Source organism: Mustela erminea, chromosome 12 (assembly GCF_009829155.1).
Source record: "Mustela erminea isolate mMusErm1 chromosome 12, mMusErm1.Pri, whole genome shotgun sequence".
In the NCBI taxonomy this organism is placed as follows: Eukaryota; Metazoa; Chordata; class Mammalia; order Carnivora; family Mustelidae; genus Mustela; species Mustela erminea.
Genome location: NC_045625.1, coordinates 8,789,114 through 8,809,839, shown reverse-complemented (window position 1 = coordinate 8,809,839; position 20,726 = coordinate 8,789,114). Strand labels below are relative to the sequence as shown.

Sequence of the window (20,726 nt, the reverse complement as noted above, 5' to 3'; positions counted from 1 at the left end):
GGCCCGGGGGCGTCCAGGGTTCTTAGGCTGTGTGGAAGGGCTGATTCAGTGCGGCCTAAGAGAGCCGAGTGGGCTGCGGGGCCCTGCAAGAGACCAGCTTGGCGGAGGGGATAACTAGTGCCCAGACTCCAAGAGGCCGGCGGCTCCCGGGGCTCGGAGGCCGGGCTGGGGGCCGCCCGCGGGCTCGGGGAGGCCGGGCCGGGGGGCTAGCGGGCTGAGCCTTGAGGGAGGCCGCGGAGGGGAGGCGGGGTGCCGGCCGGGGCGGCGGCGCGGGCTCCGGACGCGAGGGCTCCCGCTCCCTCCTCCCGCCGGTGCCAGCCTCGGGCGCCCGGCGCCTCCCCCGGAGCCAGCGCCAGAGCCGGGAGGCCCGGAGCGCGGCCCGCCGAGGGAGCCGCCGCCGTCGTTGTCGCCGCCGCCGCCGCCGCCAGGCCGCGCCCCGCCCCTGCCGCCGCCGCCGCCGCCGCTCCCCGGTGAGGCTCGCGCTCGAGCTGCGGCGCCGGCCCCGCCGCCTGGGCCCCGGGCCCGGCCCCTCCCGCGCCGCCCGGGCGATGAGAAGCTGCTTCTGCGTGAGACGGAGCCGGGACCCGCCGCCGCCGCAGCCGCCGCCGCCCCAGCGGGGAACAGTTAAGTGAGGCCGGGCGGGCCGGGCGCCGCGGAGGCTCGGTCGAGCCGGCCCTGCTGCCGCGGCGCAGGCAGGCGGGCGGGCGGGCGGGCGGGCGGGCGCGGGCCCCGGGCCGAGGGGCGGGCGGGCGGGCGGAGCCGGGCCGCGCCGAGGCCTGCGGGCTCCGTGCCCGGCCCGCCGCGGGGACAGGCCCGGCGGCCTCTACCAGAGCCCGCGTGCGCCGCGGCTTCTCCAACACCGGCTTGGCCTTGCGGTGGGCAGGCGGGTGGGAGCTCAGGGACCTGAACGCCAGCAGTGCACCCCCCCGACTCCACCCCGGGCCGGACAGGTGAGGGTCCCCGAGAGCCACCCCCTCCCGGGTAGGCGGTGGAACGGCCCACCTGTGCCCAGGCCGCTGCGGCCACCACCTGCCAGACTGGGGACAGTCGTTTCAATGGCCCAGGCTGGGGTCCAGCTCTCTGTGATCACGTGGGTGCAGACCAGCTTGCACCTGAGCCTTGAGCATCATCTGAGGTGCGGCCTCATCTGTGACCTGGGCACAGTAGAGAGGACACCCAAATGCCAGGGCACCTGTCTAAAGGTGAGGTGCCCGGCGTGGACACTCAAGACCCAGAGCACCCATCCTGGAAGTGAGGTGGGTGTGTTGGTGAGCACCCCGTAAGGACTGCAGCCTAAGTGAGGCCCAGGGGCAGGGGCTGGGATAAGAGCTATGGCTGAGCACCAGGGGACAGTAGATCCCCAGCGACAGGCCCAGGTGAAGAGGGCAGACCCGTGAGCATCTTTGTCCTCTTTGTTACCAACAGACAACTCTTCCAAAATTATCAGCCTTCTCACTACTAAAGATGTGACTCTTCTGTCCCCTCCCAGCAGCCTCTTCAGCAGGGAACAGAGGAAGGCCCCAGGAAGGCAAAAGGCAAATGTCTGTTGCCCCTTCTCTGTTCCCTGCCCCCACCCAAGAACCAGCGCCCACTCAGATTTCTGCCACAAAAGCCACAACAGGCCAGTGACTCTTTAAGGGCTTTTGTCTCTGGTGGTTCCTTCTCAGTGTAATCTCATTGTACCATTCTCGACAGCCGGCTGGATCCCATCTCATTTTAATGGGGGGGGGGGAGGGCATGCAAAAAGTCTTATCAGCTGTACCAGAGAAGCCTTAGAAAAGTTAGGGGTAAGCTCTGCAGAAACACAGACAAACCAAGAAGCTCAGGGTACTCAAGTTTAGTTACAGGACACAGGGGACACCTTTCTTGCTCACTGGAAATTGTTGTGGCACTTTGAGATATTGGACTGTGCAGAGACTATTTAAATGGGGCCTCCGACGGATGGGACCTCTGCTGGGATCTGGGCATCAAGACCCATGTAAAGCAGTTGATTGGTTCATTTGAGCCCAGAATCATCTTTTCTGATCAACATTTTTCGTTCCTTCCTCCTAGCTTTTAGGCCACACTCCTGATTTATGCTGAAGACATTTCCCTGCCTGCCTCCATCCCACTGGTGGGCTTTCCAACTTCCAGGAACAGTGCACCATGGTTAAATGCAAGGACTTTAGAATTAGATCTCAGCTGAATCTTTGGCTTTCCTACTTATACTGTGTGTTCTTGTGTAAATGAATGAAATTTTCTGAGCCTCAGTTTCCTCATCTGTAGAGTGAGGCTAATATCTATCTTATAGGATTATGGTGAGCAGTGAATGAAATATTGCAAGAGAAGCATTTAGCTCTGCGTCTGCCATAGGGCAAGTGGTCAGTAGAAGTTAGTGCTTATCATTAAGTGTTTGTTAACATTAATCAGAAGAGTAGCTTTGTTTTTACTTTTTCTTTAGAGTGTGTTTCTGTTTTGGGTTATTATTTAGCTCTCCTGAGGATAACCAGGAGGGGATGATACAGTAAGAAGAACATAAGGCTCGGATCTAGGGGTTTGGATTTGAATCTCATTCTACTCCCTGCAATCGCAGTGACCCCAGGCAGGTCATGGAACTTCACGGAAACTTTCTTTCTTCCTTTCTTTCTTTTTAAAAAATATTTTATTTATTCATTTGAGAGAGAGAGAGAGAGAACACAAGCAGGGGGGTAGGCAGAGGGAGAAGCAGACCCCCCACTGAGCTGGGAGCCTGAAACAGGGCTCGATCCCAGGACCTGGAGATCATGATCTGAGCTGAAGGCAGATGCTTACCCATCTGAGCCACCTAGGCGCCCCTTGGGGAACCTTTCTGCATCCCGACTTCCTTCTGTGTAAAAGTGGTTTAAGAATATAACCTAGCCCGGGGCGCCTGGGTGGCTCAGTGGGTTAAGCCGCTGCCTTCGGCTCAGGTCATGATCTCAGGGTCCTGGGATCTAGTCCCACATCGGGCTCTCTGCTCGGCGGGGAGCCTGCTTCCCTCTCTCTCTCTCTCTCTCTCTGCCAGCCTCTCTACCTACCTGTGATCTCTCTCTGTCAAATAAATAAATAAAATCTTTAAAAAAAAAAAAAAGAATATAACCTAGCCCATAAGGCTGCGTGAGCTGTATGTGAGTGCATGTGGCTCCACAGAGGGTGTGGGGGAGTCTGTACCAAATTTAGGTGGAAGCCAGAGGCAGACCTTGGTTATCTGGGTTAGACAGTTTGGAGTGGGGAGGGGTTAGAAGAAAAAGAAAACAAGAATGTCTTGCTTTTGTACACTTTACAAAACCACTCAACCCTGTGAACACATTGCTGGGTCCTCCCTCTCGGGACCTTGGAAGGGGTGAGGGGTGGAGAGTGACCAGAGGTTCCTTACTATTAGTTTCATGGCACATCTGCTTCTGGGGGAGTCTGAATCCAAAAGTCATGGGCCCCTCTGCCTTAGCAGGTCAGAAGTGCTCCCTGCTTCACACTCAAAGAACGACGTTCTTTGCCACACAGGAAAGTCATGATGGAGTTGGAGCCAAGCATGGGAAATGTCAAAGGTGCTATTATGATGATGAAGATAACAAATGACTACATGGCTGGTGTGGTGGGCCGAGAACACTGTATTTAGTTGGTTGCGGTTGAATGAGCAGAGTTTCCTTTGCTGGTTGGGTTGTGGGAGGGGAGACCTGGGGTCCTTGAATGGGCTGCCTCTGTCAAGCTGTTGTTGCTCTCTCTGAGCCCCTCCCTGGCCAGCGTTTTACTGGCCCCACTGGCTCTCCTTGGCCTTCTGCTTGCCGCTGCCCTTGAGAATTGTGGTTTCCCTGCATCGTCCGCGCTGTTTGTGGTGGGGTCGCCTGGGTTAGCACTCATCCGCTCTGCTCCGTGGGAGGCGGGGCCCCTGCAGGCTGTACTTGACATTACCTCCCTTGTTGGGGACATCCTGTGGGCGCGTGTTTGGTTTACCTGACACACTTCTGGTGAGATGTGGAGCTTGTGCAGGCTGAAATGTGAGAGGCCCATGGGCCTGGAGCTGTGGGGTCACATACTCAAGCTTTGTAGCTGCTACTTCCCTGAGAATCAGAGGACCATCTTGTTGGGCTGTGGCTAGAATCAACAGGAGAGCTTTCTAGACACACACACACACACACACACACACACACACACAGGCATAGCGTGTGTGTATGTTTTAAACAGATACTGATCAGCAAAGCAAAATATTCAGAATATTCCTTGACCCTTTAGAACCAGAGCAAAATACACAAGTTCTTAGTGTGCTAAATAGCCCTGAGATGTTTATGAAAATGCAGATTCCAGGACCTCCCACCCAGACCTTCAATTAGAATATCTGGGGGAAGGGGCCCCGGAGTCTCTGTGTTTAATAAGAATCTTGGGTTGTACTTCTACTGACTGAAACTTGAAAACCACACTTGTAGATGCCATTTTTAAATTGCAAAACGTACAGCACATAAAATGTACCACCCTAATCGTTTTCAAGTATACAAATCAGTGGCATTAAGGACATTCACATTGTCATGCAGCTAATCTTTGGAACTTTCCCATCTTGCAAAACACTATACTTATTAAACAGCTTCCATTTCCCCTCCCCCACGCTCTGGCAGCCACCATGCTACTCTTTGTAGCCTCACATATGTGGAATTATATAGTATCTGTCTTTCTATGAATGGCTTATTTCACTCCACATAATGTCTTCAGGGTTCACTCACGTTATAGTATGTGCCAGAATTTCCTTTTTAACCAAATAATATTCACTGCATATATATACCCATTTTGCTTACCCATATCTCTGGACAGTTGGGTTACTTCCACCTTTTGGCTCTTGTGAATAATGCCATTGTGAACACGGAGGTACAAATATCTTTTCAAGACCCTGTTTTCAACTCTTTTGGGTACATACCCAGAAGTGGAATTGCCAGACCCTATAGTAATTCTATTTTTAATATTTTGAGAAATCCCTATACTGTTTTCCACAGTGGCTGCTTTTCCATTTCCGAAAACAGTGCACCAGAGTTCCAGTTTTCCAATCCTCACCAACACTAATTTTTTGACTTTTGATAGTGGCCATCCCAACGGGTACAGACGACAGCTCATTGTGATTTTGGTTTGCATTTCCCTAGTGACCACACATCTTTTCATATGCTTATTAGCCATTTGTATATCATCTTTGGAGAAGTGTCTACTCAAGTCCTTTGCCCATTTGTTTTTAAATTGTTATTGTTGTTAAGTTGTAGGAGTTCTTTATAGATTTGGATTTTAACCCCTGAGCGGATATGTGATTTGGAAATATTTTCTTCTATTTCATAGGTGGTCCATTTTGTTCTATCAGTTGTTTGTTTTGATAGAAGTTCTACAAGTTCTTTACACTATAGCACCCAGTAGAGGAAATATTATTATTATTCCAGTTTTAGGGGGATGAAAACTTGAGCCCAGTCATACCGCTGTACACAGTGCAAGAGCTGGGATTCGGGCTCTGGTCCATCTGACTCCAGAACCTCTCCCTGTCCGTTCCTCTGCTTCACTTCCCAGTCCCCCACCAAGCGAATGCCAAGGCCCATGGCTTTCTGCAGGAAGTGGCATGGGTTCGAGAAGTATTCAGTTACAGGAGAGGAAATACAAATGAAAGACTTGCGAATCTTCCTTCCTTCCTGAAGCTCTGTGTCATTGCTTAGACCTTAGAAATAGCAGAGAAATGCAGACAGGTTTTTAACTGTTTTATTTGTTTGTTTGTTTAAGCATTTCATAAGCTCGTTTCAGAGCCCATCTGCTTGCCACAGTTCCCCCAGTGGTCTGCGTTCATTCACACCGCTGCTGACCTGGCCTCTCCTGCCTACAGTACCTTCCCTACTCAGCACCCTCTGTCTTTCCAGGAGGCCAGCCTGACCGACCGCCTGCTCTTCCCTCCCATCTCCGTGACTCACCAGGCAGAAGGAAGTGTCCCCTCTTGGGCAGCCCCTTTCTTTGGGATGTTTCCCAGCCTAGGAGCGCCACAGGGGGTGGCCATGTCTGTTTCATTGTCTCACAGTAGCACTTGGCCTAGGCCATGCATTATCTGGTCTCGGCCCAGGCCCAGACCAGTTAAATCACAACCTGGGGGACTGGAATGGGCGGCAGTGCTTTTCACCAACTCCTTAGTGGAGTCTTCTGTGCAGCTAGCTTGGAGACCCCCTGGCCTCTGCCAGGCTGTCACCCAACTGCTTGCACTAAGTCATAATCACTTCTGGAGCTGCTGGAGTGCTGCGGTCCTGCGGCCCCTCCTCTGCAGCCTGCCTGTCCCTAGAATTGTAGTGTTTGCCCTGGGCTCCTGGATGCCCAGCCTGGTGCTGTCATTGTAAGGGTTCCACAGGGCTGTTCTTGCTGTTGCCTTTGATGCTTTGTGTGCTTTTCCTAATCCAGTGAAAGAGGGGCAGTTTTGAAAGGATGATGGGAACTTGCTCCTTCCTTCCTTCCATCTACCCCCCCCCCATAATCCATTTATTGAGCGCCCACTGTGGGCCAGGCACTGGGTGGACATAACACCTTTGAACAACCACTGTTCTCCTGGGGCAAGAGCACTTTAACCTTCTGAGAGGCAAGGCTGTGTGTTTCTGTGTGTGTGTACACACATATGTGCGCATACGTGTGCTAAGACCACGTCCTTGGTGACACGCAGGGCTTCTCCGTGACAGCAGCTGTGTGGCTAGGCAGTCGGGGAAGGTTTGGGGAGAGTGTGACCTGGATTTTGAATGGTGGGGTGGGTGTCGTAGGGGAGGAACTGGGTGCTCTGGGCTGACCTGTTTGGGGAGGGAGAGACTGAAGGATTCATTCGGAGGCTAGTCCCCATGGATAATTACACTCAGGTTTTTGTTTCTGTTCATTCATTCATCAAACATCTAACGAGCACCTGCTGTCTTGTACTCCGAGTTCAGACTGTGGACCAGCTGTTTGGCCGTCACCTGGAGCTTGTTAGAAATGCAGCTTCTTGGGCCCCATCCTACACTTACTGAATCTGTGTCTCTGGGAGTGGGTTCAAGAGTCTCTTTTAACACACTCTGCAGGTGCCTCACACTTGCTCCTGTTTGAGTCCCTGCTCCCCAGTGTTGCATTGTCCATCATCGTCATTGCGAAGTCTCCCTCACTGCTTACACAAAGGCTCCCTGTAAATATTTGTGGGCTTATTGCTGTGTGCCAGGTCCTGCAAGGTACTGGAAATGTGGGAGATGCTTCAGGGGGAGGAGGACACATTCAGCCAGGACACAGGCTGGCAGTAGCCAGCAGGACACTAGATGCACACCTCTGAGTCTCAGGAGAAAAGTCAGGGCAGTCGAGGGATTTTGGAAGCCATCAGCATACAGGTAGAAAAATTAGATGCCAAATATACATGAAAAGAAACTCTCAAGACCCCTATGAAAGTTGGAGAGGAGGGTGGTGGGGATGAGATGCCTGGCTGACCTGAGCCAGGTGTTCTGATGATTTCCCACCCGGCGGCCCATTTGCTTGGTGCTGAGGCACCATATTGGCATTTTTACTCTGTAAACCGGGGTAAGGATGTGACTTATCTTATGTCACTGAACATCAAGAGAGCACGTCTCCTGGGTCCTTTTGGGTCCATTTTTAGAGCACCTGCCTTCTGTGGGGGTCTCCTTCTTCCTTCTCTCCCAGGGACATATGGCACTGAGACTTGATGGGAAGCGGCAGGGCTGACCCTCTTTTGCAGTGTTTGGGGGCAGGTGGGGGCACAGTGGGCACAGTGTTCTGGAGATCGCCCCCCGCCCCTGCCCCACTCCCCAGCACTAGGTTCACTGGCTGTGGAGAGTCTGGCCTGTAAGGGGCAGGACTTTGGCTACCGCAGGGCCATAAAACTTGATCCTGGATTTATTTTTGGAGAATGAACTCTGGGATCTAGCCTTGCACCATATGCGCGGCAGCAACATGAACTCTAGGCCTGTATCACATGATTTGTGGAAAATCTGCTTGGTATACAAATGGTTAATAGAAATCTCTGCATTGGTCAGATAGAATGGGTGCGTTTATACACCAGATTCTTTTATTAGAAGTAACAGGCCTTTACTGGAGAAAAGGAAGTGCTCGCCATTGTTAGTTCCCTAGCTGGAAAATTCTTTGTGATCTAGGAGAGCTTAGAAAAATATTTGCTTTAGTCTACTAATATCTTAGCAGCCTTCCCAGCAGCCTCTGGTCTGTGGCCACCTGACCATACTCAAAGTGTTTGTTAGAGTCATTTGGCTTCTGGACGGGGAGAGTGGTCCAGACCAAGTGCAGGAGGCCCCAGGATGCCGTTCTGAGGTTCCATAGCGGACGCCTCTCCGCCTGGGGACTGTCCTCCATGAGTAGCTCCAGGAGCCGGCTGGCCTTAGGTGCTACATGGACTCAGGCCATGGCCTGCCGTCTCCCGAGGAGGTAGGTCTGCACCTTACCTGCACACAGGCAGCCCGGTCTGTGTGTTTGTTTGTGTGGTGGTGTGTGTTGGTGAAGCCTGGCCATGGTCTCCCTTCAGTGGGAACGGGGCCGTGTCCCTCCATACCTGCTAAAGATTTGTAGGCAAAAAGGTGACAGTAATCATGGGGCCAAAGGGGGCATGGATTCTTGCAGACCACTGCTGCCGCTGGGAGACAGGCAAAAGAGCTGCCCCACGATGGGTACAGCAGCAGCTCTCATGGCAGGGACAGCCGTCTCCACCCCCTGCTATTGGTCAGGTTTCCACGGCAAGTGAAATATTTACCCACTGTCTTCCCCCAGCCCCACAAGTTGGTGGATGTGGGCAGACAGTTTATGTCTTTTGTGCCCTTGACTTTGGATTTCAAACAAACGGATTGCAAGTTCATCCTTCTGTAGGGACTTAATTAATCCACTGGTTTTGTCATTTCAATTACAGTAGCCCAATTTAACCTACCCCCCCATACTTTGAAATTACTCTTCTCAAAAGTTGTGTGCGAGTCACGCCTTCAGCCCTTGGTGGGCGGCCCTGGCGCTGCTTCTGAGCCGGCCTTCCTCACCGCAGTGGGGAGGCCGAGTCCGGGTTCCTGCTGTGCCTCCTTTGATGGCACGCCCCCTGCCCCGCTGCAGTTGTTGCCCCCCGATCCACCCTGCTGCTGGAAGGGCCTCGGTGGAGAGAGGTCTGAGCTCTGTTAGTTGGGTTTTGATTTCAGTACAGGAGTTGATAAAACGAGATAAACCCCAGGCTCACAGGGCCGGGGAAATTAAACAGAGATGATATCAAAGTTCCCCTGAGTTTTCAACTGTGATACAGTAGCTTAGTTTTCTCCCAGACTGGGGCCGGGAGGCACGCCTTTGATTCTGAAACAATATTCAGCATCAGTTAAGCCCAGCACTGCTGACTTTTAGGGATTAAGCACACTGTTGTAGTAATTCTTTGATCAGCTACAAGGGAGCAGTGTGCTGTCTGTATGAGAGGCTTTATAGTTAAAGTTCATTTCTCTGTGAACCTGGGATGACAGCATTGCCAAGGTGCTGCAGGGCTGGGGGCTGGGGCCTTCCCCAGGCCCTGTTTGCAGCACTGCAGGCAGAAGCAGGAGGCGGTTTTTCTCCTCCCCGGCCTTGTTGCATAGTATTCATCGAGCATGACATGGGAAAAATCCTCCTGGCCTGGAAACATACCTCACCCTAACTGAATATTTGTTGCCCCAGTGTGTACATGCAACACACACACACACACACACACACACACACACACACACACACACCCCACAGCACATTCATACATACTCTCCTGCCTGGCGGAGAAATCCTCTCGGGGCAGACATAGGAATAGCAACCCCCAGCCTCGGAAATGATATAGTGGAGCCTGGCCATGCACCCAGGGTAGAGACTGGGAGGGCAACTGGGGCCAGATAACCTACAAGGTTAAATGAGGAGGACCAGCTCAAGATCATTGTTGCCACTGTACTCTCCGTGGGCCCACGAGCAGACGTGCCTCCCAGGCGCCATCATCACCTTGATTCCTCACCTGGCATTTCCTGAGAACTGGCTTAATTTCAGGTTGGTTCAATTTTATAGTTCTGAGAAATCTCAGCCCCCATTGTCTTGTCATCTAAAATCCTGGTCAACTTTTGGCTCTCCCTGTGGAGACTCTTGCAGACTCCCTTGCAGCCGCAGCTGGGATGGTAGAAGTTTCCTTAAATTGGCCCCCCCTCCTCCTGGCGGGCCTCGCGACTTCCAGTTGGTAATGGAGCCCCTGTGTGCTGTCGATTGTGCGTATACAGTGCTATACATCAACCTATTCCCTCCTGTGCGGCGCTCGGATCTCCCTCATTAGGCCTAAATTTACCTCCGTCCTACACAAACATGGCCTTAGCTCATTTTTATTGTTGTAAATTATTTATGAGGGAAATGTTGAATCTTGAAACTGAGGTGTGAGGAAAATTAATCCCATGTTACTTTTATCTTTCTGTACTTTTCTCCCGCTTGCTTCACTTATTGGGCTATAGCTAGAGAAAGAAGAGCTTTGGCATTTTTAAATATAATTAGTGTTGAAACTGCTTTCTCAGTTGGGTATCAGATGGGATGTTGGTCTCCAGGCACAGAGTCATGGAAAGCGGATCAGACCTGGGAAGGAGGACTAAAGGTCCGGTGGCCAGTTGCGCAGCGGCTGACAACTCTGGGCCTCAGTTTTCTTTTTCCCTCCAAAATCGGGGTAATAAGACCCAGCTACCTTCCAGGTTTGGTGTGTTCATCAGTCAAGAAGGGTGACCGAGAAAGCTTTTTGAGAATTGCAAAGCACTCTGCAGACGCAGCGCAGGTGTGTTAGTGTGTCTGCGTGCGGTTAGGATTTTGAGATAGAGGTGGGTCTCTCGCTCACTCGGCTGCAGAGCTGCTGAGGATGCAGCCAGGGCTTGCTGCAAGTAGGCCTTGGTGTTTTATGTATTAGACCAGCATTGCCTCTTGCCAGACAGGTTAATGTTGGTCTTAAACAGCCCGCTCCCCCAGCGCCCCTCCCCGGCAGATCTGCTCTGCAGGCTTGCATTAATGGCCTCTTCTCCCCTCTCAGAGGCCTGGCCTGTGACCCTGGGCGGCTGAGTACTCGGCGGTGCCATCCCTTCTGGCTCGAGGCTCCACACAGCCCGGGAAACGTGGAGTGCTAGTTAATAAATGGCCTTTTGTTAGGAAGGTCAATTGAAGTGACGGTAGAGACGCTGTTAAAAGTAATTTGCAGTCAGAAAATATGTAATTCAGGGCAAGCTGCTTTGAGTGATTGCCTCTGCCATGGATATCTTGGGCGTTTCTCATTAAAAGCTTCCTTTGCTGGTGGTGGGGCTTCCTCCACCGCCGAGCCGGCCCCGGCCCCGCGCCGCGAGGAGTCATTTGTCTGTATTTCACAAAGGCTGCCTTGATCCCCAGGGTACAGCAGCTGGGGGGGAAAGGGAAGAAGGAGGCGTGCATCCGAGATGCTCTGTGCTCATGCTCCGCTGTCGCATCCTCCCGACTGCAGGCTGGGCTGCGACCGTGCGCGAATCGGCACAGGCCGCCGGCTCCTTTGTCTGCCTCAGCCGGAGGCAGCCGGCAGCCATCTTGGAACCTGCGGCTGGGCTGCCTCCCCGGTGCATTGTGGGAGCGGCGGGGTTCCTGGGAGCGGGAGGGGCCCCCACTGCCCTTGACCACCGGCTTCGGGAGGGGAGAGCCGCTGTCACCCGCGCCTCACGAGGACGTCGTGGTCAGGGGACGGGAATCTGTCAGCAAATAAAATAGTTCTTATTTGTTCCCATGCTTGCCTTCTCTCTTTCTCTCACATAGTAGAGGCGGTACTATCTTAATAATAATAATAATAATAATAATAGGGTGGTGGGGTTATGGACATTGGGGAAGGTATGTGCTATTATGAGTGCTGTGAAGTGTGTAAACCTGGCGCTAATAATATGTTATATGTTAATAAAAAAATAAAAAAGTTTATAAAAAATAATTAAAAAAAAAACCCTTGGATGTTCTTTGTTAAAGTCACAGCATGGTATTTTAGCACTGGCAGAATTTGTACATTCTGTTAATGAGTTGTTAATTGCAAAGCGTTTTGGTAACCAATAGCAGCAGGTACCCATTTTTCAAAATGCAGCAGTCTTCTTTTCATGCTACCAATACTATGGGATTTTCCAAGTGACGATACTTTTTGATTAGTGTTTGCTTTGGACTGGGCCGATGGAGATATTTAATGCTAAACCTTCTTTATTGGGGGGCATGCATGCCTATTCATTGAATAAATACTTACTTCCTGCCTACTTTGTGCAGGAATCACCAATCCTGGTGCTTTATATAAACCTGCCTGGTAAATGAAATTTGAAAAAACAGAAAATGATGCCATGGTGTGGCATGCCCTGGGCTTCCAGAAGCTCGTTTTCAGTAGGATTAAGTAAACCATAACTTAGTTTGGCTTTTGTCATGAACAGAAGTTGAGAGCGTGGCTGCTGCCAGGGGCTTCCTGGGCTTGATTGGAAACTTGGGTCAATTGCATTGACGAGTCTGTTTCCGGAGCCTTTTGTGGGCTTCAGGGGGCACTGATTACAAGGGTGACTTGCATATAGCATTCTGATTGTTCCCATTTAGAAGGCTGCAGTCATTTTTAAGAGCCTCTGCCTTTTCTGATTCTAGGCTGAGAACTAAGAATATTTCTTCTCCCTGCCTAGTTAGGCAGGGTGTTTGGTTTGTTTTAGAAGCAGTAACCAGCTTCGAGAGATCTGGTAGACCTACAGCCGGTGGAATTAAATTGCTGCAGAAGGAGGTGGAATTTAACTTGCTCTTTTTCCCTCCTTGTCCTTTTAAAAGTACTAAAAGTCATTTACATAAGGTGTTACCTCTTTTATTTGCTTTCTGGTGCACTGCCACTCCAGCTGCCCAGACCCAGTGTTCTCTATATTCTCCTTGTCTCCTCTGGTCACATCAAGAGGCAGTCAGCAGCAGAATAATAATTCCATTTCCCCTCCCTTTCTCCCAAAGTGCCCAGCAAGAATTACGGTCATTGTTAGTATTTAGCTTTGAGTAAGTACCCACATGACCTGTGGGATTAAACGCAACAAAGGCACCTGCCAGGCCTCCCAGGAATGGCATCTACCACATTTCTGGCCACTTGTGCTGAACCTGTGTGCCCCAGACCTGCCAGTCTCATCTGCTTTTTGTTGAGTGCCTACTCTGTGCCAGGGACTCCTCCAGGCCCTTCGTTCATGTGACTCCCTTAGATCTCACGGCAGCTCTGTGACTGTCAGAATCATGACCTCTTGCTTGCTCAAAGTCACCAGCCAGTAAGCCATGGAGCCTGGACTTGAATGCCATTCCTTTGCCTCCATTCCCAGATCACTTTCTTCCACGTGTTTGCAGAGCTCTGCCTACCGAACAGTCCGTGCTTGGTTGTGTGAGAGGGTATAGATTTGGAAGTCTGCACCTCCACACGAGATCTTGTAAGGAAGATAAGTGGACAGTTGTGTTAGTTCAGCTGTGTCTGCTTTCTCCCCAGAGAAGCTACGGGTATCTGTTCAGAAGTCAGGCAGCTTGTTGAGAGAGTTAAGAATGGTTGGCTTTGGGGTTTGAGTCCAAGTTACCTCTCTGAGTAGGGACAGGCCCCCATTAACTACGTTAGCCCGGTGTTCAGAGCCAACATGACAGAGCAGGGGTCAGAGACGACTTGAGCTCTTGATCTGAGGAAAGGGTCAGGAAAGCTCAGGGCTCCTTTAGCCAGTTCAGGTACATGGAACTAAGCTCAGGATATTTGCCCCAAGATTCTGGTTCTATGTGTTTGAGACTTTGTATCGTTCACTTTAAACGGTCAGTTTGAATTTTGTGCTTTCTTCTTTTCGGAACCAGGACCAATCCACCATGCCTGAAGTCAAAGACCTTTCAGAAGCTTTGCCAGAGACATCGATGGATCCCATCACAGGAGTGGGGGTGGTGGCTTCTCGGAACCGAGCCCCAACAGGCTATGATGTAGTAAGTCCAGATCCACTGATTCAACCAATGTTTATTCCCTGTGCTCAGGCCCCCGAGCCTTGTGTGTAAATGTGCTCCTTCCCTCCGGGAACTTGAACAGGGAGCGAAAGCGTCACCAGTGGGAAGGTGTGGGGAGTGTCCTGGGTTGGGAGTCAGAGGACCTGGGTCCACCTGGGCTGTTACCTGGCCTTGACCTCTGTGATGGCTGTTTTCACCTTCTGTAAATCTAAACGGTTGGCTCTGTTGTGAGATTTCGTGAACAGCATCCAACAGTCTGAAAGATCCTTGGCATAGGTTTTCCTGCGTGTGTGTCACTGGTGTGTCGCTATACATTTCTATAGCTCTTTACAGTTTGCAGAGCAATTTCCTACCTGTGAACTCATTGGGCTCTCACAGTTCCCTGGAAGGGTAGGAGGACAAGTAGCTTTATCTCCACTTCGCTGATTAAGAGAAACCCAAGTTCTGACAGGCGAAGTGACAGAGGCCCAGTCCTTGGGAGTGGTGAATCAGGACCCGGGCCCCTTCCAGGTCCACCGCTCTGACTGATCACACCTGCGCAGGTTAGCAGAGCACTGGCTTTGCTCTTCAGCAGGCGTCTGTGCTTCTGTTCCGTAGCACTGATGGCTGGAATTCTTATTTTGTTGTTTCAATAGATAAACTGGGATTTGGGTCAAAGGTGCAGAGTGACATTAGGAGGGTTGTGTTAGCAGTGACTGTGGTCCCGTGTCCTGAGATTCTAAGGTGGTCTTATTTTCACTTTCCTCATTTTTTTTGAGACAGCGTTTTATTCTTGTTTGTTGAAAATGTGCATCAAGAATGTGTAAGAATTAAAAGAATACAAGGCTCATTAGCCAGCACTGAAAACCTGCCACCATGACTAGATTAGCATCTGATGTCCCAGGGGTGGGAGGGATCCAGCGCCTGGTCCAGAAGAAGCCCTAAGGCCTGGTTCCTCAACCTGAACACTCGTGACATTTTGGGCCAGATGATCAGATAATCCTGTGTTGGGGCTGTGCCTCACATGTAGGATGCTTAGCAGCATCCCTGGCCTCTACCTACTAGACCCTACTAGCATTAACCTCCCCTCCCCCAACCGTGGCAACCCAAAATGTGGGCAGACTTTGCCAGATGTCCCAAGGCGGAGGGGACAGAGGGGCAAAAGCAAGCCCCATTGAGAACTCTTTGGTACCCATTGGCTCAGCCTGCGCCGGGTCCTGTGCTGGGAAGGAGAAGCCGGTTAAAATGCTCCACATCACTTTCCCAACTGTTTGAAAGCTTATAAACATTTTAAAAGTGAAAGGACAAGGGAATCTTTTTTGACAAAGATTTGAGTCTTACCTGCTGTCTGACTTCAAAGCACTGTTTGAATGTATAACTTGCCATAAAATAGAATCATTAGATATGGCTTTGTGCCATAAAACTCTTGGGGAAGCTAATAAAAATGTTCCTGATTTGAGAAGCCAAAGTGTCTTTTGATGAATTAGATATGAAGCAGCCAGTCATGAATCAGGGCAGGGGCCCAGCGCCCACGATCTCCGGGAGGACTGGCTCAGGGGTTGCTCTCCCGGGAGGGTTCGTGCAGGGGGCTCACGCCCAGGGCACGGCTCTCCACGTCTTCTTGCTGTTCTCCTTTGTTGATCTGTGTCTTTAACATCCCGCTTGTACCTTTGAGGTCGTCCTGAAAGCTTGGCTAGTGGGTGGCAGATGGCCTTTGATAGTCTGGTTTTCTGAAAGTCTTGGTAAGTCTGACAGGAGCAGAATCTATCCCTATCATTTTCTCCTAACATCTAGCTCAGGGCAGAAGAGCGCAGTGTCAAATGAGTAAAATTAATAAGCACATTTCATGATTATGTTGTACCACGCATTATAGTGAAAGGTGAGCAGGGCAAGAGGCTCCCGAGGGTCAGCCCGGCAATTACCCAGCCCCCTCCCGCAGAGATGGAGAGTGTCCGAGCTCCCTCTGAAAGCCCTTTCAGGGAGAGGGCTGGGAAACGTCTCTTCGTACTGACCGCTGGGTTGTTCTTAGATAGGATCTGGTTCCCTAGAGGTCTGACCCTGAGTTCAAGGGGAATGGGCAAGGGGCGGGGGAAGAGAGTCACTTCCTATTCCTTTTATCGAGAGCTTCATAGAACGTCAACCTCCAAACCGAAATGTAAGGCATTTTATGGTGGCGGGCTTCCGAGATGCTTAGACCGGCGAACTGCAGTGCCCAAGGGAGCCTGCCGGGGATTGTGGTGAGACCCACCTCCGCCTGTCACATCTGCGGCAGGATTAATCCCTCCTGTGCTTAGAGTATGGTCCGTACTGTGACCGCACAGCCCCGAGAGCTTGGCACAGATGGACTGCTGACCCTGAGTGGCATGGCCACATGCCTTGTGGCTTGTTTGAAGCCAAAGATGCCACATGTGTGTTTATAAAAATTTAATTTTGTAACTTTTCTCTCTAGGTCAGGAGAAGCTTCTTAGGGTAAGGGGCTGGGCATTATTTGCTAAACTTCTCAATCTATTGTCCGTATTTCTGCAGTCCTCTGTGAAATAGCTTGCCCTTTCTGTTCCACTGCCACACTCTCAGATCTCAGAGTGACTGGTGATGATCCTCCTTGTCATCAGAAGGCTGATGGTCACATGTGTCCTTGTGACATCACCGCACCCGCGCACTGTGTTGTGGGCACCTGGCAGTTGCTGAAGGTAGTACCTGCTGCTCTGTCATATGCGGACGGTCAGTTTTCAGCGAATCATAATGCCCTGGAAGCACTTCATGCTAAAACTCTTCGGGGCAGAATTAATCTTTGGCTTTCACATCACTCTGGGATACAGCAGCATCAGGCCGGCCATTACTGACGGCCAGTGTGGGTGTGTTTTTATGTATTTTTGATGAAATACATCTTAATACGTCCTAACTTTTATAGCCTTTTGCTCTCTAAACAAGTGCTTACAACTCAGAGACTAAAGCCTCTACACCGAATTCATGACACAACTCTCTCTGTAACAGAAATAGCCTCCTTTGATAATATGCTTTTTGGTCTAACTTTCCTATGACAATATTCTGTTTGGACAAAAACTAACAAAACAAAAAGTCAACAACACAAAGAAAGAATAATCGAATGTTTAAGAGCATTTTAACTTAAATTGTTTATTTATCCAATCTGTTTTGTGAGTAAATACCATGTGCCAGCCAGGAACTGGGGACATAGTGGTGAATGAAAACATCCAGTGTTCAGCCTTCACGAGGCTTACAGTCCAGAGGGAGAGGAAGAGAATTAAATGCTCACACAAATAAATGTAAAACAAAATTGTGGTAAGTGCTGGGAAGGGTAGTCCTAACAGACATTGTTTCTGTCAGATCCTGCTTTCCAGACCTATCCACCTTTCTTGCTAAATTCCAGGTTATGACAACATAGACTCTCTCCTACTTACTTCTAGAATTCCCTCCCTTTCTTCTCTACCCTGACACCTGCCAAATGTCTGTCCTCCAGTGTTTTCTGAGCCTCTCCCAGGGCACCGGCTCAAGCATGTTCAGGGTTCTTCAACTCTGGGTTTCTCCCCGGCCACCGCACTTCACCATTTTTATTGGTGACATCTGTGAGGCTGTCCTTGGCTGAGTACAGCTCCCTGCTAACCCTGCAGTGACTGCTTCCACCTTTCTGGCCTGAGTGGGGATGGACACTGCTTTCCCTTCTATTCCCTTCTTCTGGGACCTGCCATGGCATCCCACAGAACAGCTGAGACCCGAGTCACTTTCCAGGAGACTTTTCTGGAGCTCTGAGGATGAGGGGAATGAGAAAGTAAAACTCAGCAACTATGAGAATGTGCTACTGAGGCCCATTGTCCTTTGACCCCCTACTTGCCCAGACTGTGCCTTCATTCTGCCTACTCCAGAACGATATCTAGATTTGAATCCCAGTCTCGGAGAGAGGAGGAGATATTTTCTTTTTCCTCTTTCCAATCTCAGACCTCCTCCATTCTCTTCCAGAGAAACCTTACCCTATATACTGGAGTCTTTATGGCACTTGTCTAAATCAAGTCATTCTTAAATAACTCTAGGTCTACCTCAGGGAGGGCTGTGCTAGCCTTTTCTGTTGTTTTTGGCCTCCCCTGATTTAAATTTCCAGAAGTCTCTGGGGATGTGTGTGTATGTCTATGGGCTTAAAAAAAAAAAAAAAAATATATATATATATATATATATATATATATATATATAAATGGAATGGTACTGTATATAAATATATAAATGGTACTAAATATAAATATAAATGGAATGGTACTATTCATACTCTCCTAGCTTTTAAAATATATTGTGAGCATAGGGAGCTCTATATTAATCTATATAGATCTATCTCATCCTTTTAATAACAAATATTATCTGGCTGTGCCAAAATTTGGCCAATAATCCCACCTGAAGGACACTTAGTTTGTTTCCAGTTTTTGTTTTTAATACGCTAAACAAGGTCCTTGCACATGTATCCTGGCATGTCCTACTAGGTCCAAAGAATAATTCTATAGGTTGGAATTACTGGGTCAGGGTATTCACATTTTAATTTGATAAACATTACTGATTGCCTTCAAGAAAGGTGACATTCTGTCAGTTTCTATTCTCACTAAAGTGAAAGTGAGTGAAAGGAATGGGGTGGGGAGCAGCAGATGAATTGACAAGAGTCTCCCCCTCCCCCAGGCTTTGTGCCCAACTTCCTGTCATCCTGGGACTTCTCCCAGTAAGGGACACTTCCGGGAGCGAGGGCCCAATGATAGCATGCATACTTGTTGTAGTGCTGGCCAACAAGAGGTCTGTCATCCCTGAGAAGCAGAGACCCTGTAGGACAAATACCAGACTCCTTCATTTGGTACACATGGTTTCCGTCTATCTTCCTGTCTCACTTCCTTCTACTAGCTTCTTCTCGGGCCTCACTGTACTTCTCACTTTCTCATGTTCAGAATAAGCAGAAAGTTTGTACCATCATGCCTCTGAGTCTACTTTTTCCAGAATTCCAGAATTCCTGGACCTCCCTCCCCACTTTTGGAGTAAAATTTCACCTCTCCTTCCAAACCCCATTTGAGTAGCTCCTTAGTGAAATTGGTCCTGACATCACTCATTCATGTTTTTATTCACGCATTGGTTTCACGAATATTTGTCAAGCACCTGCTATTGTGTGAGGCCCTGGGAATCGGAGGTCTGGGGAGGTTGGGTTCCACCAGGTGGAAGGTCGGAGGCGAGGGCAGAGGTGAGGCTGGGAGGGCGGATGAGGCCGGATCCCAGCACAAAAGTATTGCCCGTTATTCTGAGGGCGGTGGGGGTGGTCAGAGGACTTCAAGAAGAGGAGATTCTTAGATGTGTGTTTCCAGAAGTTCACTTGGTGTGTGCAATGAGGGGAATAATTGGAAGACATGGGTACTGGGGGCGGGGGGCAGGGTGGTGAGGCCTGGATTTGGAGGCTTCATGCTAGTGCCAGGTGTGAGAGTAGTGGCCTGACCAGTCACCGTGGAGACAGGATGTACGTGGATCTGAAGGACATGGGCATCCAAATACATACTCTTTCACAGGAAGAGACGGATTGAGTGTTGGGAGGTGGGCGCAGAGGTGGGGAAAGGAAGAGCCCCGATGATAACGAGGCATCTTCCTGGGCAGCCAGTGGGCGCTGATGCCCTTTCGCTGAAAGAGGAGCATGGACAGCCAGGTGGGTTGTGGGTAGAGAAGGGCGATTGGCTCAGTTTGGGGCACACTGAGGTGTTTGTGTGATATCCAGGCGGCAATGCTGAGGGGCCCCAGGGCTGAAGGTCGGGAGAGACCATGTGGTAACTGAGGTGTCCCTGGGAGGTGGTCCCTGGAGTGTCACACTAGGTGTGAAGGGAGCCCCAAAGAGGGGACCGGGGCTGACTGTCCAGAGAAGTAGGTGAAAATTAGTAAGAAACTGAAGGAAAATGAGTCTTTCTAGGAGAAAGGGTGGTTGTTAACGTTCACAGTTGCCTAAAGTTTAAGTAAAATGAAGCGGAAAGGTTTCTTTTGAGTTAATACCAAGGAGGTAGTTATGGACTCGGCAGTGGCCTCAGAAGCAAGACAGGAGTGGACGGGAAGAGCCCACCTGAAGCGGGAGAGGACCTCAAAGGAAGGGAGGGAGAGGGCGGCGGCAGCTGGAGGGCGACGTGGGGTCAGAAGTCTTTCTTCCTCTGTGTAAAGACAGGAAAGTGTGGAGCACGCGTAGCTGCTGATGGGAAGGACCCGGCGTGACGGAGGGCCATGTGGGGAAGGCAGGCCCATGAGCGGCCGAGGACTTGGCATCTAGATCCTGCCAGAGAAGATCCAGGAAGTGAGGCTTGCGTGGCTCCTGCTCGCTGCTGGCGCTGGGGAGCCGGCCTTGGTCACGGGCTGTGACCAGCCAGCAGGCCTCGTGGGCCGACGCTGGCCAGTCCTGCCTTCAAGTCTGCACTTCCTTGTCTCCTTTCTCTCGACTCTGCTGCTTTTCTCTGAGACTAATTAGACAACAAAACCTTTCTTAAAAACTCTTGGATGTGAATAATTTATATATGCCCTAACTGTATTCGGGATTTTCTAAATAATTAGAAGTTTCAGATACTTAAACTGTCAAACATGAGGGACACTGGGGGAACTCGGGGAAACCAGCTCCCCTCCGGGCCAGTGGGCTGTGTCCAGGGGGCTCACGGAGGGGTGAGTTTAAAGTCCTAAGTCTGCATGCAAATAAGGCCTTCCTTAGCAAACTGGTGAAAGAAAATAGTAATCTGCTAAATGCTGAAACAGCTTCCAGCAAGCTGATGTTTCTATATAGCGCTCAAGAAATTCTTGAAAAGTCA

General features: G+C 50.4%; 1 protein-coding gene across 4 annotated transcripts in view; it reads left to right on the top strand.

Moving 5' to 3' along the window:
• Nucleotides 1–443: 443 nt before the first annotated feature.
• Nucleotides 444–20,726, top strand: part of MVB12B (multivesicular body subunit 12B) — a 185,157-nt gene continuing 164,874 nt past the window's right edge. The window contains exons 1-2 of one of the 4 annotated variants that reach the window (XM_032308054.1): nucleotides 444–623; nucleotides 13,801–13,923. In XM_032308054.1, the coding sequence (XP_032163945.1) occupies nucleotides 549–623; nucleotides 13,801–13,923 (198 nt within the window). In that variant the 5' untranslated portion in view covers nucleotides 444–548. Of the gene's footprint in view, nucleotides 624–1,040; nucleotides 1,257–3,518; nucleotides 3,543–8,183; nucleotides 8,398–13,800; nucleotides 13,924–20,726 lie in introns of those variants that run through there. The other 3 variants (XM_032308053.1, XM_032308056.1, XM_032308055.1) reach the window with 3 other exon arrangements.